Genomic DNA, 26983 nt, shown 5'->3' with positions numbered 1-26983 from the left:
AATAAAATATATTGTCATAGAAGATGTGGAGGAATAACCTGTAAGTAGAAGGAAGAAAATCATATATATACACTCTGGGAGAATTCTTTTTTTTTTTTTTTTTTTTTTCTGGGAGAATTCTTGAATAGTTTTCTTTGAGAAACTATTTGTCTTATGTTAACTTGCTTAAAGATTGAACAGAAAACAAATCATATAAAAGGATTATCAATATGTATAGACTGATGCATATATTCTATAAGGTGAAATTTTTCTTAGGATCATTTAACAAATCAAACTATAGGTAAACTTAAACTCTGTATATTTATATTAATTGATGTAAAACCTATAGAGTATAGTAGATGTCCTTTTATTTTGTTTTAAATCACTGGCTGCAGTTACATGAGGATAGAGCCAACTTCAAAATAAGAGTGAAAAGGAATACTTTATTTACCATTGAGTGCCATTAATGACAGTGCCCATTTTGAAAGATACGATTTTTAGCAGTTGATGCTGTATTTCTGCCATTTGTTTCTATTTATATATTTATTGGATATAGCACATACTTTAAAAAATTTTAAGGTCATAATTTATTTCTAAAAAAATATTAAAATAAAATCAATTGATATCTAATATTTTCAATAATTACAATATTTGTTTCAAAATTCACTAAAGAAAATACACTGTCATGTTAAGATTTCTATAATTTAAAAGTACAAAGCAGTAACTAAGTTTATTCTTAAGAAACTATAAGTGATTCTTGAGAATTTACAGTAAGAAAACTTTCTGGTACCCGTTTTGTGTGTGTGTGTCTTTTTTCCATCAGCAACTCAACCATCCAAATGTAATTAAATATTATGCATCATTCATTGAAGATAATGAACTTAACATAGTTTTGGAATTAGCTGATGCTGGTGATCTATCCAGAATGATAAAGGTAAGGCATTGTTTGTTTGTTTTTTAAACTAAGTATTTATTTTTTCTGATAGAATTGCTCTTTAAAGATACAGATATATCAGAAACTTTAAAGACCTCAGTTCAATACTTTAACATGTGGTAAATGTGTAACGAATGATAAAATAGTAGTGATTATGAACCTGGTTTACCTGGTGATACTGAACTAAGAAGTGTGAGCACTCTGAAATCAGCTTGGAAGTAGACCAACAGATTTGTCTTCTGTAAGCTGAAGTTAAAATTTCACAACTTGATTTTTTTGAGCAGACCACCCTTGATCTTGTATCTTTGGACATCAGGCAGAGGGGGACAGAAAGACAATCTAGTGAATCCTAATCTGTTCCTACAAGGGATTCATCAAAGAATAAAGTGGACTTTTCATTCAGACCTTGCACATCAAACCCTAACTCAACCACTTAAAAGTTTGTCTTTTCCAAGAGCATATTCATTGGGTTTAAGTTCAGCTACAAGTTACAGAAATCCCCAAATTTCAGTGTTCTAAAAACTGCTTGTCCTTAGGGAAGTTACTTCTGTGTACCACAGTTTTTCAAAAACAAAATAATGAAAATTCTACAATTCTACTTCATAGAATTGTTGTAAATAATTAATTGACATTTATTCAGACATGAGAACTGTGTCTCACACATGCTAAGGCTATTCAAATGGAAGCTGCTGCTGTATTACTATTGTTATCAGTTATATTTCTCTGTTACATAAAATTCTGGGGCTGTTATGGCAGCTCTGATCTATCAAATTCTCAGAAACCAAGCCTATTTGCAACTGATCGAGTCACCTTTCCTAGGCATGTAGGGACACAGAGTACTTGCTGGCTGTACCTTGAGGCATGTTACTGAATACTGCCACACATTTTTAGCTTCATCCCTTTGGCCAGAATTTAGTCTTATGAACATGTGTAGCTGCAAGGGAGGCTGGCATATATAGCCTTCTTTTGGCTGATCATGTGCTAAACTTTAATTACTAAAGCTAAACTTTACCAGGAAGACCTGTTGAGCAAGGTGGAAATCGGTGAAGACAAACCAAATGAGAAAAGCAAGACTATTTATTCAGAGCTTGCTGTATCAAGGGAGTCGACCATTGTCATTAATGCTTTGACAGAGATTCACAGGCAGGCAGAGAAATAGAAAATCTTTATAATGGGAAAAATAAACCTTTAGGTATGACCTGTTTAGAGGCTGTTGTCATACAGAAGCTTTACATGAGGTGCTTAAAAGTGAGGCATCTCATCTGCAGGTACAGGGACAAAAATTAGGGAAGCTGTCAGTTATTAATCAAGTCCTGGGCACTTGGACTTGGGGCTGATTGTTATAGAGTTATTATTTAGCTTCCTGCATTGTCACTGGAGACAGCAATCTGGCTTCCTGCACACCTGACATAGCAGGCTGGCGTCCTTGGTTGTTTGTGATGGATTAAAGGTTGGCTTTCTGGTCGGGTTGCTGAAGGCTGTGGTTCAGAGTTCTGTTTTTCTATGATCTGGGCATTGTCTGTATATCCAGTCTCTCAACAGACAATGGAACACAACTGTAATCTCTGCTACATGGAGTTATTGTAAGGCATTCTTAAAAACAATGTTAGATGCTTTATATATATTACCGTATTTGCTGTTTGTTCAAAAGGATTCTGGGCGTCGATCTGACACTTGGAGAAGATAGTCATCATTACTAGTAAACAGAAGAACTGATATTTGAAATTAGGGTTTATCTGATACAAAATTTCATGTGTTTGTTTTCCTTTAGTGGCCCTGAAAGATTTTTATATCACAGAACTCCTTTGAAAAATCAGAAGAAAACCCTTGACCTTCTCCCCAGAAAGATGTCGATGCATACACAATTTGCCTTCCATCACAAAGCCTTGACAAATTCTCTGATCCAGGAGCTCACAGGTTCTCTAGCAGTAGCTGGGAACCCTGCTCGCCGGTGTGATGAGTGCAGTGTCAGCCACTTAACTTCTCGTAGGCTTAGTTGCCTCATCCATAAGATGGAGGCAGTTTTGAGATTGCTTTGTAAAATATAAAAATACTACACAACAGAGAGGTAATATTTTTATTTTTATCACAGAATGCTATCGAGCTGTTTTTTTTTTTTTTTTTTTTTTGAGCTGACTGTTTAAAGTCCCATGGTGAGAGTGACTCACTTCTAATCGGTTATCTGATTTTCTGTTTTAGGGACTTCCCACCACTAGTACAAACTGTCTTTGCAAATTAATGAACAATTTAAAAAAAGTGATTTTAATTTTAAAAAGACTTGCAAACACAAGTGCAAAATTTTTAAAACCGCTATCAAGATGAGACATATAAAAGCAAATGTAGATAGTCCTCGTAAGAGAGATAGCTAATTTACAATTCTTGGCTTAAACTTTAAGCGCAAGTTATTTAAATACTTACAGTAGGAAGCAAAGAGGCAAATCTTCATTGAGCTGAAGGTAGATAAAAAATAAACAATTTCAGTTATTGAGTCCTGCCCCTGATTGAGAGATAATTGATTTAGAGTTTTGATTGTCGTCTAGAGGTTTTGCTCTTTTCTGGTCTAGCTTGCTTTCTTTGCTACTATTTCTCCACACTTTCAGATTGCTGTCCCTGGCCCGTTGCCAAGGCATGCCGGAGCCCATGGGTTTACCCTGGAAGAGTACTCTTGAGAAAACTAGGGCAAGATCACAGTGCCTTACAGAAGAAGCCCTGTGGTCTGCATCTTTAGCAGATTCAGATCTCTTAGGCCAATAAAGGAGAACAAAATTTGTCAGTGTGTTTTTATATTTATTGTGGTGATGAACTCACCTCCCGTATTTAAATGGCTCTGGCCATCAGTTGACGTTTTCAATGAATTTTTTAATCACCTGACCCAGCAGATATAGTAAGATCTATTCAGATCTTTGTGTTTAGTAACGAATGGTAACACACTGTTAGAGACTTGCTAACTATACTCTTAAAGTATCCTTGGGGCTTCTGGCTAAAATTTGAAGGTATCTATCGTGTAAAAGCTTACTTAGGAGACTTTAAAAAAAATAAAAGATATCAAATGATTGCTTAAAATAAGTTGCATGTTTATAGAACAATTTATTGTACTTCAATAGAACTGCAGTAGTTCTTTAGAGAATTGGTAATATCATTCTTCCTTCCCGTCTTGTAGACATTATTGTATAAGCCTTTAATGATCCTATCCTTTGGGGCCCCTGGGTGGCTCATTCAGTTTAGTGTCTGCCTTCAGCTTAGATCACGGTCTCAGGGTCCTGGGATAGAGCCCCCGGGTTGGGTTCCCTGCTCAGCATGGAGTCGGCTTCTCCTTCTCCCTCTGCCTCCTGCTCACATGCACGTGCTCTCTCAAATAAATAATAAAGAAATCATCTTAAAAAAAATGATCCTATCTTTTATTGTAGGTACCATTCATCTTCCTCACCAAGATATGAGAGAGTCTGGGTCCAATTTCCCAGATCCTCTCGGAGGTTGAAAGTTACATTGCCAAACCTGTAGATCTTAGATAGTCTCAGCATAATGGCCATAACAGAAATTTTGACTATGAAGTTTCACATGAGTAGAGTACTTTCATATCTGGTTAGATTTATGTATGTCTTTTATGATAAAGAAGGATAATGAGGAGAGAGGGGTGTTGCTATTTTAAGTAGGATGATGAAAGAAGACCGTCCTGACCTAAGTCCAACACCCCCCACCTCCACCTGCCATTTCCTTCATACTGTTCTGGTTGTTTTTCTCTCACAGACACTCACTCCTGACCCTGTTTCCAACCCCCCAAGAAATGGCTCTTGAATGACCTCTGACATTAAGTCCAGCGGACTTCATCCAGTGCTCCTTCTACCTAATGTCTCAGCTGCTTGTCTTACCCTCCTTGGAATTCTCCTCCTCTGGCTCGTTGAATCCCCCAGTGCCGTGGTTTCCTTCCTGCCTTTTGGATGCTCTGATTCTTCTTAACTGGATCATTCTCTCCTCTTGGCTCTTCATGATAGAGTTTCAAAAGTTTCAGTCCTGGCTTTGAAAAAAACCTTTCCTTTTTCCTTTATACTCACTTCATAGTTGATGTCCTTCCTGCCCATGGATTCAGTTCCTTTCTGTGTGCTTGTTTTCTAACTTTTTATCTTCCATCTAGAGCAGTCTTTTAATTCTGAATTCATGTTAGCTCAACACCTCTGTAAAGAAATTCATGATCTTCCCCACAGACTGCCCTCCTCCCACGTTTCCTAACTCAAAGTTTGGCACCAGTCTGCCGAGTCATACATGCCGGAGCCCAGGACTCTTCTTTGACACCTCTGTCTCCTTTACCTCCCACTCTGGTCTATCATCAAGTTCAGTTTATTTTTCTCTTAAATGACTTCCATACATTCTACCCCAGCTCTGTTTCCATTTCTCTCCCTGAAGTATCACCATCTCCTACCTGGAGAGCAGGAGCTTTTAAACTAATCTTCCAGCACCCAGCACCCATTTTTCAAATCTGTTTCTCCATCAGTCTTTAAGTGAGGTGAAGAAGGAGTGGGGGGAAAAAACAGAAAATCCTCTTTTTAAAATCCTTCTCGGGTTTCCTAATTGACATTAAAGATGTTTGTCAAGATCTACTAAAACTGTGTGATCCAGAATCTTAGACGGAAGAATCTGAGTTTCTTTTGTGACCTCACATATCTCTAGTGCTTAGGACAGAGCTCTGCACAGAGTAGGTGCTCAGTAAACACCTGCTATAGAAGGTGCAGACACCTTCAGTTTCTGGGGCAGTGCCTGGCTCATAGTAGTAACTCAATAAATTTGTGGTCATTGAGTTCATAAAAGGTGATTATCTCCTTCCTCCCTCCCTCGCTCCCTTCCAAGTTGATTCTTTTTACCTCTGTTGCCCTTCTCTGTTTCAGGGGCCCTGGGTGAATATGGGTAGTTGTTTCATGCTTTTCACTCTGGTCTCATGGGGAGTTGCTAAGATAATTTACCAGTATACTGACATGAGAGAAAATGGTGTTCTGAGCTGATGCAGGAAGGGTAATTTTTTTCCCTAAGAAACTCAAAAATTCTTTCCTAGACACTCCTATTTGTGCTATAAGCTGTTCTGTATAAAAGAGGCTACGTTAGGGAGGAAAAAGTCATAGGAACTTCTTTTTTGAAGAAACATGACAGTGACTTAATGCTTCATAAAGGACAGTAGTAGATACTTGAATAGTAAGAAAATGATGCATTTCTTTATGGTGGGTAATATTGTAAATCATAGTGCATCACAACAATATATTTCACTGTCTCAAGTCTTCAGCTTAATTGGGGTAGAGAGGAAATATAGCTCCTGGTCTGTATTCCAGAAATGAACCTCTGGATAGCATTGCATCAAAGATTTTTTACAAGTAAATAATTAATTGGTTTAGAGCAAGCTGACAAATATAATTAAGCAATTTATAGTTGAAATATTCAGTATTTCTCTAATTAGTGACAAAGGAATACCTGAGGCTGTGGTCAGATGAAATACTTCCCAGATGAGTTTTAGGATAAAAGGAAATCTAGAATTTTTCATCATATATTTCTATATCATCAGTAATCAGAATTTTAAAGGAAAACAGACTCCTAAAAAACATTTCAGTTTATCAAGTTGTGATTTATATACTACGTATTTTCTTTATCATACCCTAAATTGGACCAGTAGATGCTCCATTTTGCGGTAAGCCTTTTTAATACTGCTTATTTCACTCTTTGAACATCAAGAAACATATTTGGTGATGGAGAGAGCTTAGTGTAGAAAAGATGAGAGACTAAACTCAGAAAGAGATAAATAAAAGCTTTGGCTTTTTTTAGCTTGTCAATAGAAATATTGCTAAAATGTGCTTCAAATTTTCATAGCCCATTTTCCAACATATAATTTCTTATATTTCTAATTACCTCTTAGTTTGAGGCAGAAGAAAAATGTACATATCTTTAACATTATATTTGTAAAGACCTCTATTTTGCTAAAATGTGAATAAAATACAGTATAACCCAATGTAATAAATCTCTTAGGGGTAACTCAGAAATTTGTTATCTGCCAAAAGATTTTCATATGCACTAAGAAGTCAATCAACATTATACTTGGAAATTTTTTTGAGAGAAATACGGATTACTGATTTAAATGAGTATCTAATCCCTCCTCTGCCCACCCTCTGTCTCTGGAGGCCATAAATCTGGTGTGTGTGTGTGTGTGTGTGTGTGAAATTCTACATCTAAGTGAAATCATACAGCATTTTCCTTTCTCTAACTTATTCAGTGCAGTGCACTCAAGGTTCATGCCTGTTGTTGCAAATAGTTTTTCTTGTTTTCTTTTATGGTTGAATAATGTTCTTTCATATATATATCTGAAAAAAAAAAGAAGCTGTCACAGCTTCTTTTTTTCCATTCATTGGCAGTGGTCATTTGTGTGGTTTCCGTGTCTTGGGTATTGTAAATAATGCTGCTATGAACATAGGGATGCCAGATATCGTTTTTTGAGTTAGTGTTTTCATTCCTGTAGACCTATTCCTAGAAGTGGAATTGCTGGATCATATGCTAGTTCCATTTTTAACTTTTTAGGGATCCTCCATACTGTTTTCCATAGTGGTTGTGCCAATTTACAAGTCTACCAAAACTGTACAAGAGTTCCATATCCGCATTTGTTATCTTTTGTTTTTTGATGATGGCCATTCTGACAGGCAGGAGGCAGTCTCTCATTGTGATTTTGATTTGCAGTTCTCTAATGACTAGTGTTTTTGAGCATCATTTCATGTACCTGTTGGCTATTCATATATCTTCTTTGGAAAATGTCTATTTAGGTCTTTGTCTATTTTTTAATTACATGATTATTATTATTACTATTTGCTATTGAGATGTATTAGTTCTTTATATATATGGTTTGCACATCTTTTCCCCGTTCTGTAGTTTGCCTTTTTGCTTTGTTGATCCTTTCTTTGAAGCTTCGTAGTTTAATATGGTGACACTTGTTTATTTTGTGGTTGCTGCTACTTATGGTTTAGGTGTCCTTTCTGAAAAATTGCTGCCAAGACCCATGTCAGTGAGCTTTTTTCCTGTTTTCCTCTAGGAGTTTCATGGTTTCAGGTATTAGACGAACTCTTTAATTCATTTCAAGATAACTTTGGTGAGTGCTGTAAGATAGAGGTCTAGTTTCATTCTTTTACAGGTGAATATCCAGTTTTCTCAGCACCATTTGTTGAGGAGACTATCTTTTCTCCATCAAGTATTCTTAGCTGTCTTGTCAAATATTAGTTGACTGTACATGCTTGGGTTTATTTCTGGGCTGTCAATTCTGTTTCGTTGGTCTATTTGTTTTCATGACAGTACCATACTGTTTTGATTATTATAGCTTTATAGTATAGCATAAAATCAAGAAGTGTGATGCCTGCCACTTTTTCTTTCTTCAGATTGCTTTGGCTTTGGCTATTTGGGGTCTCTTTTGGTTCTAAATTTAAGAATTGTTTTTTCCTACTTCTATGAAAAAAAATGCCATTAGAATCCTGATAGGGATTGCATTGACTCTGTATATGGCTTTTGGTAGTATTGACATTTTAACAATTTAAAATTCTTCCACATCTGAACACAGGATACTTTTCGATTTATTTTAGTGCCACCTTTGATTTCTTTCATCGGTGTCTTACAATTTTTAGAGTAGAAAACTCCTTTGTTAAATTTACTCCTAAGTATTTTATTGGTTTTAATGGTATAGGATTTATTTATTTATTTGTTTGTTTATTTGAGACATAGAGAAACGGTATAGGATCATTTTATTTTGTTTTCAGGTAGCTTATTGTTAGTATATAGAAACATTACTGATTTTTTTAATAATAAATTTATTTTTTTATTGGTGTTCAATTTACCAACATACAGAATAACACCCAGTGCTCATCCCATCAAGTGCCCCCCTCAGTGCCTGTCACCCAGTCATCCCCACCTCACTGATTTTAATGCATTTTGTTTACTGAATTCATTGATTACAACTAACAGTTTCTTGGCTGAATCTTTAAGATTTTCTCTATATTTAAAATCATGTCATCTGCAAATAAAGACAGTTTTACTTCTTCCTTTCCAGTTCTGATATTTTTAATTTTTTTCTTTTGTCTGATTGCTGTGGCAAGGACTTCTACAATGTTGAATAGGAGTGGTGAGAGTGGGCATCTCTGTCTTGTTCCTGATGTAGGATATCTTTTCTTAATATATTTAGATATATACTGTCTTCCTGGATATGCAACTTGTATTTTCTGCATTGTTACCACTGGTATGGCATTCCCTTTAAATTTGGTAGAAGCCTTAAGATTCTTTTCCTGCATGCACATGTAAAGTTAATTTTATATATTGATTTATACTGGTTTAGAAAGTCACTTTGTATTATTCTTTTATTGCTAATATTCACAAAGTTAGCAACTTAAAACAACACAAATTTATTATCTCACAGTTTCTATGGGTCAGTAGTTCACATACCAGTTAGTGGGTTTTCTGCTTGAGGTCTTTGAAGATGGAAATCAAGGTGCCAGCTGGAGCTGTAATTTCATCTGGGGATAAGGGTTTCCTCCCATTTCGCTGGTTGGTAGAAGAATTCAGTTCCTTGCAGTTACATGGCTAAAGTCCCTACTGTCTTTGTGGTTATCAGCTGGGGGCCATCCTTCCTTCTTGAGGTCTCTTGTTTGTGACCACAAGGCCCTCTCCATAGCCTGGCAGTTTGTTTCCTTGAGGCTAGCAGTGGAGTGTCTCTGGCTTTGAATCTTTAACTTTTTTGAAGGCTTACTGGGTTAGGCAAGGCCTACCCAGGATAATATTTTTGTTTAACTCAAAAGCAGCTGTGTTTGGCGCCTTAATTACATCAGCAGAATCCTTCCTGCAGTATAAGACCACATGATAGAGGAATGATGATTCATCATATTTGCAATGCAACTTACACACAAGGGGAGGGGAATTATATACCAGAACTTGGGAGTTTTGAACGGTGAAGTTTGTCTTAGAATTCTGCATACCACAAGCTTTGATAAATTAGCTAAAATATTAACAATGTTTTAGAGATAATTATTATCTCCAAATATTAGAACGTATAAATCTCGTTCACCTTCTTGGTGTAGTTGTTTTTTTTACAATTTCAGACACGTTTTTATTTGTACTTATCCAAATTTAGAGGCTGGGCTGGAAATAGAATCACTTTGAAATGTCTCTTATACTTTTGACCTTTGAATCCTTTAAGCAATAAAATCTTCCTAGTAGTATCATCTATCTTGGATAACTCTGATTTATAGTTTACCAGGACACCTATCATTTCCATTTCAGCATCTGGCATAAAACATATAGTCCAAGCCAGACAACTATGAGAATTGCCAGTGATTCCAAATGTGGCCTGTTTCTCTCGGAGTCTTTTGTGTAAGATTATCGTCTATATTAAATCATATATGACCTTAGATTTATTTGGAGGTTTATGGTTACAGTCAGTGGGACTATCTGAAAAAAATCCATACGGAATTGAATATTATATACATTTGTATATATACATAGCTACCTCCTCATGCATGAACAACCATATAGATTTATGTCTATATATGGTATATATGTGTATATGTGTCATACATAATTATTTGTATAAAAGTAATGTTGTTGATAAAATATCACCTGGGTTTTCTTTGATACTTGAGTAGTTTGATAGCAAAGTAGTATAGAACTTAGGAGTTTTAGTAAGTTAAAAATCATATATCCTAATTACCATTTTATAATTCTGTGAGCATAACTAAAAGGCAATATATAACTTTTGAACTGTATTTACTCCGGAAAATTGAAGTTAATTTTCAAAGAATGTCTTGCTGTTTACATTTGAAGGTAATACTGATCTAAAGCTGCCTTTTAAAAATCAAGTAACATCACATGCAGTAGTACCACTTAATAAACAATTAAGTGGAGAAGAGAAGCAGATTCCTGTCCTTTTTGTTTTTTTTTTCTAAATGGATTTCTACCAAGAGACTTTAACTGTCTTGTTATTGTTCTGCTCTATTTCCCTTGTCCATTAAGAATAGTGAAATATCTTTCTAACTATCTTACCAATGTCTGGTAAAACAGAACCAGAAGAATGTATTAAAGAGGCAAATGTTTCCGTTTATCTTTGTGACCTTGTGTCACTAAAGATTAACTTTCTGCTTCTTTTGTCTCACTCTTTGTATCTCTAGTACTCTGTTGCAGCAAAGAAAACATCTTAAAGATTTCCAAGTGTCTTCTTTATTAATTTTAGTTAGTGGAAGCTTCTCTTAAAAACTATTCATGTGACAGCAATGCGGGGATTATTCTGTGTGGTAAATCTGATGTATTCATATATTTCTTACTGACTTTTTAAAAAATGTCCTAAGTTTTCTCAATATCAATATGCTAATGTCCAGAAAGCACCTTCTTTGGGGCAAAAACATTTTGACGTTAAGGAGCTTATTTTTCTTGTTTGCTAAATAGAAGGTTGTTTTTCCCAAGGCTTAATTGCTCAGAGAAAAATCTTTACCTGTTTCACATTTCCTATCTTTGGATGAAACCTATTTCAGCTTCCTTAAAAATCCATACAATTTTAGTAGGGGGGAATGAATAGGCTATATTGATGTTCTATTAAATTATAACCTAGAAACAGCTGAATACTTCGTGGATTTTCTGACATTACATGAAAGGAAAAAGATAGTGGAGCTTGCATGGGAAATATTTTATCAAAGTAGATAAACTCATATGCCAGTGATAGTGTTTTCAGTGGTCTCATGGCTGCCAATCCCATTCCACTTCACACCGTATAGAGTGACTTCAGATTGCTGAATTTTATTCAGAATGCCAAGAGTGAAAATATTCACATGCTGCAAGTTAGTATTAGGTACCAAAATTCTACTTTTAACTATTTTACATATTTATGTAATTTTCAGAATTGTGTAGAGCAAGTATTTGTGCAGTTTAGTCTGTTGAGACCTCCTTACACCTACAGAGGAAAGATGTTTCTGCAGAAAGATTAATATATAACACATATCTCACTTAGAACTCTCAGTTTTGCTCTCAGAAGCATCCTATCCTTTCCGTCACACAGTCGCTGTGCATCGAATTTCTTTGAAATAACCACTGCAAAATGTAGTCTTATGAAAATGCATTATAATTACAAAGATATGTTTGGGAACATAACATGCCTTCTGATGGTAAATGTTTGACCTATTGCAAGTTTCTCTAACTACCTGTCAACTCATGTGAAGATCATTTGTAGTATTAACTGGACCTAATGGAATCTCTAAGGTATTACTGTTACTATTATCATTGTTTGCTTTGTTTTTATTAACTGGAGACTTAAAGGATAGGACATACTAGTAAAGTAGCATTATTTTTACATGTGAAAATGTGCCAAGCAGGCATTTATTTATTTAAGTGGTATTTGTACCCGAGGTCATAAAACCATAGATAATATTTTAGAGGCACTGGGGACCAAAAAACTGATCTCCAAGCTCTCTGTTCAGTATAGAGAGGAAATTGAAGCCTGCTGAGGTTAAGAGGCTTGCTCAAGGTAGCATAACCAGTTATGTCATGGCTCATAATTAGGTCTTTATAAAAGGTGAGATAATAATAGATTATGTTAGGGGCACATTAAACATCTGAGAACATTCCTAAGCAGGCAATACATCCTTATATTTGACATAAAACTATTTCCTTCTTCTTGTTAGATAACTTGGAAGAGATGGAGCTGATGCTTGTAATTCTAGTTCTCTTATTACTTCATTATTTCTCATTATCACATTATCTTTTTTCCTGATCTTCTGCAGGAATGCCTTGCATACCCGGATCACATTTGTTGCTTTTTGTTTTTGTTTTAACTACAGCAGTACATTTCTAAAAGATTCTGTGTATATTATTTCCAGGACCAGCTACATAATTGTGGGTCCTTCATTGTCAAATTGTTAAGAGTTTCAAGATGGCAACAACAGAGCATTAAACTAAGTACAGTGACCTGCATGATTGTGTAGGTTGCACACTTATGAAGCCAGCCAGTTCTAGATATTTTTCCTGAAACTTCTTTCTTTAAAGAATAACAGACTGGGGGAAAAAAAAAAAAAAGAATAACAGACTGAACCATGGACTTAACTTTCTTGATACCATGGAAATTAATTTTTTTTAATAAAACAAGAATACAATTTTCTGTTTTTTTCTCTGTGGATAAGTTTATTATAGGTCATATCACTGAAGCAATTTCCCAAAATTTCTTGAGGAGAAAGGCTAGAATTGTAAAACTTAGAAATAAGTAATGTATATGTTCCATTTAGAGTGATGGTCTAGAGTACAGGAGCCACGTGATCCAGTTCAGTCCAAAAAATGATCCCTATATATATTAAATGTCCACTATTTAATTGGATTGCATCTTGGGTATTTACCTTGGAGGAGAATGTTAGATGATTTTTTTTTCTTAAAAGTTGTGACTATTTTCCCGCATCCTCAAATGGAAGCAGCTTGCTTTAGCTGTCCTCTTTCATATTAATATACATGCATATATGTCACTTAAGTGGCAGTGTAAATATATTTTACCAGGTGTGCTGAATTTCACCTAAGAGAAATGCTGGTAATTTTTTTCCATGTAACTGAGAATATAATGTATTCTGATGTTTTATATGTACATTGACTAGCTCTTTGATATATGTTTCTTTAATTTGAATAATGCTCAGTGTTTACCTGAATGATGTTGATGGAAATAGTAAAGAGGTTTTTAAAATAAACAGTATTTGAAGCTTTGCATAGTGAAAAGACGAATCTGTTTTTTAAGAGAAGACTAATTATTAATTCCAAGTGATCAAATATACCTGAGTGCCAATATCTGCCTCTTCATAAACTTTTATACATTTTATTTTCAGGTTAAAAAAACTTGAAGTGCTGTTTCATAACGCAAATATAGTAAAGAGCCATATTGTATAATCTTCTTTTTCCCATAATGTTTATTGATACTAACCTTTAAAAATTTTGGCTACATTATTTCTTGCTTTATTAAAAACTTACCGCATGACAAATATATGTACATTTTTAATTTCTATATGTTGGCATTAGATTTTTTTTCTAATCTAGAGCTAGTTACATAGAGTGTCGTTTTTAGAAGTAGGATTTTTGAATAATGTTATTTGACTAAAGAATTAACAGATATGTGTATATTAGAATAAGTTTCAAGAAAAGATTCTTTTTTTTAATACTCCAGCATTATGGAAGTTCTGCCCAGTGATATTAATATAAATTTTACCAGTAGTAAAAAGAATTCAGATTTTCATTGCTTTTTTTTTTTTCTGTTCATCCTCTGTTTAAGAGATAGCCAACAGTGCCACCATCAGAACAGACAGGCTTTTCTCATAATTATTGGTTTTCTAAAAAAAAAAAAAAAAAACAATCCCTACACTTAAGAAGTGGTAGAGAATTGCATGTGAGTTAAACAGATAAAATATATTGTGAAATACTAATGACATAATGAAACTGCCTCTCATTTCTTTTATGATCAAATCAGATGCATAAAATTATTCTTCAGAAACCTTTTACTAATTTGGACACTTATGTTTTTTTGCCAGGTCATTCTGTCCAGGTAGCATTATAATTTGATGTCAATTTATCGTCTTCATCTTTAATTTGTTGTTCAAAGAGACAGTCTCAAAGAATATAAAAACATGAAAATGATCAGACTGTCTTGGTCTGTTAACATCTTCCCTAATGTGCATTTTGAGGGCAGTTTTTTCATTCTGCCTTTTCCTAAATATATAGTTTATTTTTTAAATAATGAGACTATAAAAGTAAGTTGCCAAGTTAATTATAATTACGATTTCAGAATCTATATTAAAGCATAAAATTTTTCTTTCATGGTTTGATGCTTATATGATGCAGTATATTTATTTTTGAATGAAAAGAAACCTGGTCCCCATCTTCCTGTTGACATCAAACAGTCTTCTGATATGCTAATCCAGCATCAGGGAGAGCACATAGACAGGCTTTATTTGGACTCATTCCAAATCTGAAAGAAAATTATGTGTATAGAACTGATTTTGCAGCATGGCCCCCTTAGAATGAAAAGTGATGTTGACACAATCTGCAATTAAAAATACTTAATATTGAAACATGATATGGGAGGTTTTCAGCATTTTAGTAACAACCCTGATCTCCTTTTTAATTACCTGGTCATCTAATTGTTATTTGCTTTTTTGCTACTGGTGTTAATAGCCATTGAATTTAACTAAGTGCATTTCCATAGTATATGCTATGATAAACATTAACCTAAAGTTACTAGCTTTCCCTTAAAGATTTATCCTTTTGGCATATTGAGTACAGATGAGATAGTAGATATAATCTTTCACTAAGTATAAACTAGGGTTATCAGCAAATTTCCCTGTGGTGTTTTTCCTTTCAGCCTGCCCTCAACTGGTCACAGGGGTAAAAAATTGACAGAGAAACTTGTTTTGGAGTTATCTCAGTTACGGTTTCTCCATATTCAATAACAAATCAAATCAGTTGAACTTCCAAAAACGTTCCCAGATAAAATGCACTACAGTACACATTTAAATGTTGATATCTGTTAACAACTCTGTGTATACTTAAAAAGTTAAAATTATCACAGAATTTCATAAAAACTTGATTAAACATAGTATTTCCTGTTGGTCATTTTTAAATATTGTTAAATAGGAAACCAATTGCATTTTTGTTTTAGAAACATAATTTTTATGTAATGAATATTTATGAATTTCAGGAAACTAAGCACTTTTGTTCTTGAATGAAGTATATTCTTCTAGCAAATGTAATATAGGAAAATGGGCATAAATGTATGTGTCTGGTTTTGTAGTTGTTTAGGTGATTGCCATCTTAGGGATGACGGCCCACTCTTTCCCAATCAGCTTGTTGGTGCTCAGCTTTTTGCCTGGACCTTCCTATAATATTTTTCTTCCATGAAGTTTATTTTCATCCAAAGTGCAGGCTTGACTTATAATGTGCAATGGAAATATTCATGAAAACTTTTTACATAAATCTCCTTTATTTAATTTTTAATAAATTAACTGATATTTCAAATCACCAAGGTGGTTCAATATTTAAAAGGAATTCTATAAGTGAAATCTTCTGTCAGGAGACGAATTGTCTTTTAATGAACATAATTACCTTCAGGTTTCCAGACTATTTTATTCTGGGTTTTCTTAAAATGAAATTTGACACTGTCCTTTTAGGATAGGAAATTACTTTACATAGATGTTAATTTTTTGAAACATTGGACATCACAAAGATGTAGCGTTTATATGGCCTGTGCTAACTTTAGATATAATAGTGAGAGATTTAAGCTAATGTGTCAGGTAAGATTCTTGGATTCATCTCACTGTGGGAAATCATATGCTTTTTAGTTGGTAAAAGATAGAAAAACGTAGATGTTTTTCTGACTTAAGGCATTTTGCATGTCAGAATATAGTCTTAAGAGATTTTAATTCCTATAATTCTTATTTTTAATTTTTTAAAAAGCATTTTAAGAAACAAAAGAGGCTAATTCCTGAAAGGACCGTTTGGAAGTACTTTGTTCAACTCTGCAGTGCATTGGAACATATGCATTCTCGACGAGTCATGCATAGAGGTAGGCCAAAAATCTCAAATAATTTCTAATGTTGTTTTAAATGATGCAGGTTATTAGGCAATTTAAAAATAAATACCTTCCAATCATGACATAGTTTCATGTTTTCTCTGCTAATTATTTCCAAATTATCATTTATTAGGAAGAAAAGCCTTTAAGTAAAGCCCTACTTGTTTTAAGTGAGAATTAGTTATTCTGCTTGCCTCTTCTGAGCATCTTATTGATTATGTTGGTAAATTAAAAAATAAAAAAGCGCAGGAAAGCAGTTGAATATGCATAAGGAAAATTTCTTCTTCAAACGAGCAATGTATATTATGGTCACCTTGGTTTTAAATTTTTAACATTAGCTTTTAATGTATTCTTGAATGTCGATCAAATAGTTGGGCAGAGCATGTGAAGATTACATCACTTAGGAACTGATCCTCTGATTTTGGGGTGTGAAAAATTCCAATACAGTTTATTTAAGCAATTATGATTTCTAAGGTCATCTTAAATAAACAATTATGTTCATAATAGAGTTATGATTTTCTATTTTATGTAAACATATCAATAAATTAAGATATTTAACATTGATATAAAGCAGGCATAAATTTATTTTGTACTTTGAATTTTACAAAAGTTTATTTGAAAATGCATCTTAAATGGAAATTAGTAGCTATCTCCATCATGCTGCATTGATGATTATTTCTCTGTCAAAGGACTGAGCACTCAGAAATAATTAGGATATATCAAAATTATTCAAAATAAAGCAATTGGATCAAAATTCAAACTGACTTGCTTTCATTTTTAAGATAGATTTTGAATTCTGCCATGAAAAGTATTTTAATCCCTTGAAAATGCCTAAGCTGACATCATCTTTCACCTGATTCCTTTATCTATTCACAGATATAAAACCAGCTAATGTGTTCATTACAGCCACTGGAGTAGTCAAACTTGGAGATCTTGGGCTTGGTCGGTTTTTCAGCTCCAAAACCACAGCTGCACATTCTTTAGGTAAGAGACAGTATAATCTCATTCAGTTACCGCATGCGTGTGTGTTGGGTGGGGGGGTGGAAAACAACATAAGGGATGTACTAATTATATGCCAGCTCTTACATTCTAAATACAACTATTTTTAAAATCATTAGATCCTGAGTAGGTCCCTATTGGACATAATGTGTCCATTCACATGACAGTCAGATACTTCTGTTAATTTGACCCCAGGTAGACATTTGGTAAAAAAAAAAAAAAAATGCTAATAAAGTTGGTTTTAACAGTTGCCATGGAACATTCTTTTCATTATCCATTTAACAATATTCAGATAATATGATGATTAAACTATATCCTGAAAGAAGACCTCACTTGACTATTTAAAAATATGATAGTAATTGGTAAATGTGTTTTTTTTTTATGAAAATAACACATATAGTTGTGATTACTGTAGAGGGGAGAGCCTAAAGACGGCCTATAACTAGTGAGGAAAATACTCTCCTAGATTATATAGAAGATATCTGCAGTTTAGTCGTTCTGGAACTAATAATGTAGCAGTGTTTCATATCTAAAATAAAACTAAATGTAGCTATTACAAAATAATATTAACGATGGAAAGAAAGTGATCTACTTTAGAAACCGTAGAAATTACTAGGAGGAAATAATTTTTGGTCCGAATGACCTAAACAGAGTGACAGAGCTTCTCTTAAAACCGATCAAATTGCATTTCGTTCTTGTAAATACAAAACTTAGATAAAATGGTAATAGAATAAAATAAGAATTAAGATAAAAATAAGTTGACTTTGTGCCCTATCTTTGATGTCATAACTTTATTGAAAACTATTAAATTTTTTTATAAAATTGTGTTTAAATATGAAATTAAAAACTTGAAAATGGCCTGATGAAGATAAGTGAATTACACTAAATAGCATAGTAACGAAATGAGCATCTGAATTAGTTGACTAGACTTTTTAAAGTTTTTCCAGCCTTGTTAGTAAGACTCTATGTGGCCTTGAACCTGTCATTTAATTTTTTTTTTTTTTACATCTAGAACAGTATCTGGCATGTAAGTAGGCACCCGATCACTGTTTGCTGAGTGAAAAAATACTGGATTAAAGAGTGGTAGAAAGATAATACTTTACCCTTTTCACAGAGTTTTAATTTTGTCAAGTACTTTAAGAAAATAAGGTTTCAACTGATGTTGAGTAATACTGTCTTGTTCCCTTTCACTTTAGATTTTATTTTTTTGGAGCATCACACATTTTTCTCTGTAAGAAAATTTGGTATGAAATTCTCTAAGAAATGCATAAATTTGGGTAGCGCTTTCACAGGTCTTATTTGAAAGTTACAGCTCTTACAATGCAAATAATATCATTTGTAAGAAGGAAACATAGATATTCCATGTCAGTGTCATTTCTCACTTAGTAAAAGTAACATATTTTCACTTTTCACATGTTCCTCACCTGAATGTCTTAACAGCATCCTGTCATTTGTTTACTTAGAAATGCTTGGTTACCCTTACGGGCGTGCACACACCTACATACCTGCACATACTCATGCTCTCTCTCTCTCACACACACACACACACACACACACACACACACATATTTTTAAAATGCTGCTTTGCAGACTGTCACTCTGAGTGTAAGTACTATAGTCACCTGACCCTGAGGATCCGGCTTATGAAACTCAGATCTTAACAGTTTTGGAAGGGAATTTCTTTAGCTTGCCTGCCACTGTCTCATACAAAAGTCCTAAACAGGGCTTACAAACGTGCATCTTCAAGTTTAGGTGATACGTTTGTTAGTCCAGATCACGTAAGAAATCCTAATTACCAGTTTTTCTCTAAATCCATTTACTTAGGGTCATGTAGTGTTATGTGTATATGTAAATATATATGTGGGTGTACATAAAATAAATGGGGATGAACATAATTACAAAACATTCTAAAACACAACCTGTAGTACAGCCAGTGAGGAAGTATCAATGAGACACTTTCTTTGATGAATGAATCAGTAGAAAAATAATTTCACCAGGATTTTTTCCCATATTATTTTAAGAAAAAAGTATTCTTAAAATAAGAAAATTTCTTTTATTGCTGCTTGTTCATCTCTGCAAAATGAAGATTTTGATGGTCTGAAACTAAAATTCACTAAGCAAAGTATAGTGAACATCGAGAATGAATGATGGAAATCTAACCTACGATGGCTAGGTGGACCCAATAAAAAACCTATTTAGAAGAATCAGAAAAAATTGTCTGCTAACAAAGAATATGTATTTAATAACAAGGGTATAAATCCTGACACAGACTATGTTTGTTGACTTGTTACTTTTAAAAAATTATAACCCTCACTTGTTATTGTCATATATTTTTATTTTTAAGAGCAAATTTGAGTTAGTTACAAAAAGCAACTGTGGCACCTATACAAACTTATTTCACTTATAGAAAATATGATAAAATTATAGATTTCTGTGTTGATTTGTTTTCTGATTTTACTGAGGATAATATCCTCAGGGCATGATTTATCCCAAGAAGAGATCTAAATTTTAATGAAACTACAAATAAGTGAGATCTTTGTGTAGTTCATATAGTTTACTTTAAATGAGGTTGATCCTGGGACCCAATTTCATTTAACTTTGTAAAGAAGATGTTTTTAGGAATTTAATTTAAAAAGGCAAAAAAAATTTTTTTTTTAAAAGGCAAAAATTAATAGGATTTTAAAACATCTTGCTATATATTTTCTTTTTTCCAAAATATATAGTATTATTCAGAAATGAAGTAAAGGGTAATGTTTTTCCTTATTTTGATTAATTAATAGGAATCCACACCGGCAAAATTATTGTATTTTTAACAATCCTTAAAAGATTAGCAAGCCTTTGAATTTTTCAATTCTGTATTCATTTTACAGCACTTATTATATTATTTCATTTCATGATAACAGATCAACTTGCAATAAAATCTGCAGTTCTCTCACATATGCTGTAGCAAATAAAGTTGTACAGGTGCTCACATTTGTAGTGTTTTCAGAAGCATCTTCCTTAATTAAAAGTATGTCAATATAGAGAATAGGACAAAAAATTACAAATACTAAATCTGATGTTGCTGGATGTTCAGACTATGTTCAAATCCTCAGAATCGAAAAAAAAAAATTTCTCAGAGGCCTTCAGTTTTTCTTTTACTCCCTCCCTGCTCCCACCACATACATTGAATCATAATATCTCCCTTTTTCTATTCACTTGTCTTTAATCCATCATGACTTCATGTTTAAACTAGGAAAATACTCTCCCTTCTTTCTAGTATTAAAAAAAAAAAATCAACTATATATAATCCCAGCAGAGTTATCTTCCTAAAAGAGATTATCTAATTATGTCACTTGCCCCCAAGTTCCTGATGATTCCCTGTTGCCTACAGAATATTATGCTGAGTCCTCAGGCTGGCAGGGTCCTCTCTAGAGTTTGATGTCCTCGATAGCTTCCCATTCTTACTGTTGACTGCACATCCCCACCTCATTACGTGCTAGCCGCGTTTTTCCTGTTGCTCTGTTCTGAGTGTGAGAAATAGCATGATGTTTTGGAGAAAACAGAGTGCATCTGGATTTACGTGTCCATTGTTCTTCAGGACTTTGATCAAACCATTTACTAACTTTCTAACTTTTCAGTTTATAAATTTATTTATAAAAATAGAAATATGGATAATCTATGTTGTGCCCTAATCTCTAATAATACAATTATCTATAATAATACAGTGAATGTAAAAGTGTTTTCATTCACTGTTATGTGCTGTTAAGTTGCTTAGGTTAACATTGTGGTGGCGGTGGCGGTGGCGAAGATGTAGAAAAAGAAGAGGGGAGAAGGAGAAGAAATTCATGGACTGTTTATTATTCTGTTAAAATACCTGAATTTGAATCCTTTACAAGACAGTTTTAATACCTTTTCTGTGCACGTGCTGTTCCAGGGACCAGGAACAGGCCTAAACATGACCAGTCGTATTCATTGATCTTATCTTGTGGTGAGAGTGAACAGATAATCATCTTGTGTCTTTGTGGGTTGTTGTTGTTGTTGTTGTTTTTCCTGCTTTGTCAGCCATGTGACAGAGTTTGACTAGGAGGAGAATTATTTTAGAAGGGGCCTGGTCAGACAAGGCCTCTGTGAGGAGGCTATGTGTGAACCGAGATCAAGATGCGGAAGCAGCGGCCACACAGGACCTGGGGAACATGTCTCAGGCCACCCGAAGAGCAGTGTGCACGGGGGGCAGACGTGGGATCAGCTCTGGCTGTCGAGAGCATACTGGAGCGGGGTGAGGGAAGGGCCTCGGCCGGCATGGGAGAAGGTCACGTCTTATTCCACGCATGGCGGCAAGTTTCTGCAAGGTTGTAGTTGGATGTGCTGCGAAGGCTGCAGCCCTGAGTCTGCCATCGTCTTCTGGGTCATCCTGCCCAGTGTGGTCTGCTGTGTTCAGGTTCTTCTGTGCCCAGTGGTTGCCCTCCTTTGTCTCTGAACACCTCCCATGTGCTCCCCAGAACTGAGCAGAGAGACCACATGAACTCATTAGCCGTAGACTAGAAAGTTGGTCACTGTCTGTAATCTATGCTCTAGACCATTCCTTTGTGTTTGTTCCCCTCCTCCTTTTGTTTCGTTCATGAGTTTACCTTAAGTCAGATTTTTATTTAGTGCTTTTGTATTGATTTGGACAGAGGGTGTTGCTAGGGAGACTAATTACAGGATTATATATATCCCTGTGAATCTTGCCGGTTTTTTTTTTTTTTTTTTTGTGTGTGTCAACCTTATAAATGTTACAGGTGTTAGAAAATCTCTTGTATGTATGTCTGTATCTTAAAATTTAAATGCAGACACATCTCTCTCCCTTGACTCAAACTTCTTGACAGTCTAGATAAGTGACTTTCAAATTTCTTGACTGTGACCCCAGCAACATTGTGACCCCATAGGAACATAGCCGTGTGTAATTGAAGCAAAAATTTCATGTAACGGTGTTTTACATTACAACGATATTGTCTGTTCTATTTTATCTTCCTGAAAATAATGCTAGTTGCAACCCACTAAACACTAAATTGATTTTACAACTCATTAGTTGGTAATGACCTGCAATTGGAAAACAGTGGTCTGTGTTTACAATGCTTTCTCTCTCTTTTTAAAGATTTTATTTATTCATTTATTCATTCATTCATTCATTCATTCATTCATTTATTTATTTTGAGAGAGAGAGAGCAAGCACAAGTGGGGGTTGGTGGGGCAGAGGGAGTGGGGGAAGCAGGCTCCCCACTGAGCAGAGACCCAATGTGGGCTCCATCCAAGGACCCCGAGATCGTGCCCTTGCCGAAGGCAGATGCTTAACTGACTCTGCCACCCCGGTGCCCCTACAATGCTTACATGCTGTTCATTTACTTAATGACAGATTCTCATTTTTCTACCTACTTTTAGACATTCTCCTAACTTGCTGCTTGGTTATTAGGTCAGTTGATCAAACATGAATTAGTCATTGACAGTGTTCTCTGTGTTTCTGGAGTGCCTACCCACCACCCACATGCATGGTGGCTCTGTACCACTTGCAAGTCATTCCATTCCCTAAGATCCTTACTGAGATATGTGAGTTGTGGGTGTGGATTATTCCCATTCTTGAGTCAGAGAAACTAAGGCACAGAGAGGGAAATGGACTGTGGCTAGAAGAGAATGAGTGGGTCTGTGGCTTCCTACTGTTGTTGGCTTATAGTCCCAACACAACAGTTCATTTTTTCACCTTGGGCCATATTCTCCTGCTCTATTAATGTTTTCTTATCTGTTGTGTTTATTTCCATCTGCAGATACCTTATTCTGCTCTGTATATTGCCAGGGAACCCACATATGAGAGCAGAGTTTGCCCCCTCTCCTGGACTTGCCTGCTCTTGATGCTCCAAGATTCAGAAGTAAACAGGAAATAGACCTCTAGGATACTGGGCTCTTTCTTCATAGCCATTCTGTCTACCGGCAACTTAGGCTGATATTTCTAAGGAAGTGGCTCTTCTAAACTGAAAACTATAATTGCACCAACACCTGTGAAGTAGGAACATGGCAGTCAGGGTGTACTTTTCTTCATGTCACAAAAGACAAAATACACTTTTGTTATACTTCTTTCTTGACTTACTCTAAAGTCTCTTCAGCAGATGTTCTGACCCAGAGGCAACTTGCTAAGGGGTCAAGTATCTTTACCTTTCAATATTTAAAAATACACAGAATAATTTTTTTGTATTCCGAATATATGATTTTTAGTAAAATCATATCATACTATCCTTATTTCTATACTAATGACCTAGGGGAATCCTCTACTGCTACGAGATAGCAACAGCAGTAAGAATGAATATGTGTGTAGCATTGTCCAATTTACAAGCAGTTTTAAGGTACATTTTCTCCTCTGTTCCTCAGTGTTCTCTAACTAGATGTCGTGGCGGTTATAAAGTAGGAAACTGAGATCCTGTAATACTGACCTGACCTCCACTCGCCTCTACCATCCCTAGAACCTCCTGAGCCTTACTTGGTATAATTTTTCTTTTCTCATTAGGACTTCTGTTCCAATACACCGTATAATTTATTTGTTATGCTTTGTATTTTTTGTCTCTCTCCTCCAGCTAAAATTTAACCTTCACCAAGAAAGGAATCTTTGTATTTTTGATTTCCTGATGTGTTCCAAACACTAGAAGATGGCATTGCACATAATAGATAATAAATACTGATTAAATAAATGATGGATGGGCATAGGCCACACAGCAAAGGATGAATTTGAGTGTATCAGTAAGTGTGGGTTAGACTGTGCTGCAGTAAGGAACAATACCAAGGTCTCAGCTGCTTGGCACTAAAGCTGTTCTGACTCCTCACTGTGGGCCTCTCGTGGCTCTCTAGGGGAGCTGCCCTCTCTCCATGCGGCGACTTGGCATTTCAGGCAGCTTCAGTCTTGGGTCATCTTCATCTCAATGCAAGTTTTTGTGATCTCATGAGAGTAAGAGAACATGGATGATCTCTTACTGGCTCGTAAACCCATTCTGCTTCTTTGTACCGCATATTATGCCCCTTCGTGTTTTACTGTCCAAAACAAGTCCCATGGCCTTACCTATCTCAAGGGAGTGGAGGAACATAACTCTTCCATGTGTGAAGAGGAAAACCAGAAATAATAAATGTGAGCATTGTCCATGGCCACGAGCTAAAGCAAAACTTACCTGGTTTATTTTTTTTCTGTTGGTTGTTTTCTATTCTTTCTCTCCATATCTCTTCTTGTGATATATTTATTGTTGCAACTAAAGCATAATTAATTCTCTCAATGGGAATGTGTGGTAGTGGTGAATGAAGAAGTAGCCATAGATAGCCTTAGGGAATTTTTGTCATTCTAAAAGGAAATCCCGAACAAGGTTATTATTAGGATTGGGACTAGGATTATTTTTCTTTCAGAGAAATTATTTTTAAAATCAGAATAATTAAAAAAAAATCAGAATAATTCATGACGTTCACCAGAGTGTTGATCCCTTGGGACTTTTTTCTTGATCAGTAAATCTGTAGTTAATCCCTGCTGGATGTACTTGTGATAGGATCCTTATTTGGGTGAATTTTAAAAACATATAATAACTATTCCTTATCAAGCTTCAAATATGGATCAAGTGCCATGTAGCACCTGAATGGTTTCTTGTTGTATGTCTCCATTGTATGTCTCTAATTCAACATTAAGGTAATCGTGGTTACCTAGATTAGAGTCATATCAATTAGTGAACAAGCCAGAGTTCATTTACATTACAAAAGACCATAATTTATTCTTTTAGTCTTCTTAAGGTAGATGTATTGGCTTCTCCTGCTTCCCCTGCTTTCCCCTGCCTCCCAACTCATCCCCTCCCAAAATAATCCAGTGAGCTCCTAGGGGTCAAATATTTTTCAAATCCTATAGGCTTCTCTCTTTAGTCCCCCCATTGCCTCATGTAATTCTTGGTTCTCAGCACATTGAATTGAATCATTCCACTGCAGTGTGTGAATCACTAACACATTTGTTGTTTGTTTTGTTACTGCCCTAATAAATTACCATAAATTTAATGGCTTAAATCCTCTTTCTCCATCTCTGCTGCCAACAATGATGGGAAGAATTCCTCTCACACTTCACATCTCTCCTGCTCCTTCCCCTTCATCTTTCATTGATAATCTCAGATAATCTCTATTTTTTTTTTTAAGATTTTATTTATTTATTCATGAGAGACAGAGAGACACAGAGAGAGTGGTAGAGACACAGGCCGAGGGAGAAGCAGGCTCCATGCAGGGAGCCCGACGCGGGACTTGATCCCGGGTCTCCAGGATCAGGCCCTGGGCTGAAGGCGACTCCAGACCGCTGAGCCACCCGGGCTGCCCTAATCTCTCTATTTTAAAATCTATAATGTTATGTCTGCAAAGTTTCTTTTGCCAGGTAACATAATGCGTAAGGGTATGACACCAGAGGACAAAGATTATGGGGGCCAGAATTCTGCTTACCACACTATTTCCATAGACTTTCTGGAGAGTCTGTTGTATCTTCCCTTAAAGACTCGATAAGGTGAGGTTGTTTAAGATCAGAGGTTTAATGAAAGTTTGCCTTAAACTAAGCATTTTGTTTTTTGGACAGAGATTTTGACATTAAAATTTCACATTTTTATTATAGACCTTTACCAGTGTTTTATTGCATTGTGATGTACATTTGCTTTTTAGGGAAAAATATACCATACTTGGCATGGTAGGAATTTTGCAGATGAGTTTTCTCTGTCATTCTTGTTCATTTATTGACACCGTTTTGTTTTGTGTGTGCGCGTGTGTTTTAACAAAAGTTTAGTTTTCCAGGAACTTTTCTCCTTAGTTCCAGTCCTGCTTTTTGAGTGGCTTACTCCTTGATGGACTAGAATATAGGAGGAGATAAAAAGTAAATTTTAACAAAACTTACTTAGAAAAGCTAATCTGCTATAAAATCTAAACCCATTATATACTCCAAAGGTGTCTGTAAGTAATTGGGGGTGGTTGGCTGCTATTTAACAAATCTATTTGCGTCATAGGTGCATCTGTTATACACAATGAAGTGTCTCCTCTCTGACTACTGGAAAAGAGAAAAACAAATGAGAATAGTTAGATTAATAATGTTGCAATATCCATTTTATGTGCTTTCATACTGTCCTCCTAAAGAAGAAAGTTGAAGAATTTTCTCTTTGTATGTTCGTGTGTGAATTTAGCTATTACATGTGTTTGTTGGACATCCTGAAAATGGCATAGATTAAAAAGAAAAAGCCTAGCTAGGACTTTCTGATACTGATCCTTGTGCTAGAAAATATTTGAAACCCCTTGGGGGGAAATTATGTTGTTGGAGTTGTTACAGGATTGTTTGAACTCCTCTTTACCTTCCACAATGAGACAAATGGTTCTCAGATTTTGTGATATTGCCAGAAGAGTAAATGCATGGCTATCACTCAAACCAGATATCAGAATTTTCACACCGGAGTCTCTTGAGTGTACAATTCATGTTCCCCACACTATTTCCAAGTGTG

The 26983-nt window shown here is 35.1% G+C and overlaps 1 protein-coding gene across 7 annotated transcripts in view; it reads left to right on the top strand.

Annotated features, from left to right (window-relative positions):
* The window catches only part of NEK7 (NIMA related kinase 7), a 157662-nt gene that overhangs the window by 101231 nt on the left and 29448 nt on the right, over positions 1 to 26983 (top strand). For all 7 annotated transcript variants that reach the window (XR_007411758.1, XM_025429699.3, XM_035718856.2 and 4 more), the window contains 3 exons: positions 803 to 913; positions 16379 to 16487; positions 17370 to 17477. Coding sequence is in view for 6 of the 7 variants with exons in the window: in XM_025429699.3 (XP_025285484.1) it covers positions 803 to 913; positions 16379 to 16487; positions 17370 to 17477 (328 nt within the window). In the remaining variant the exon portion in view is untranslated. The remainder of the gene's footprint in view (positions 1 to 802; positions 914 to 16378; positions 16488 to 17369; positions 17478 to 26983) is intronic.

The sequence above is a fragment of the Canis lupus genome, chromosome 7 (assembly GCF_003254725.2).
Source record: "Canis lupus dingo isolate Sandy chromosome 7, ASM325472v2, whole genome shotgun sequence".
NCBI lineage: Eukaryota > Metazoa > Chordata > Mammalia > Carnivora > Canidae > Canis > Canis lupus.
Note: the sequence above shows the minus strand (reverse complement) of the source record. Positions and strands in the feature narration are given on the sequence as shown.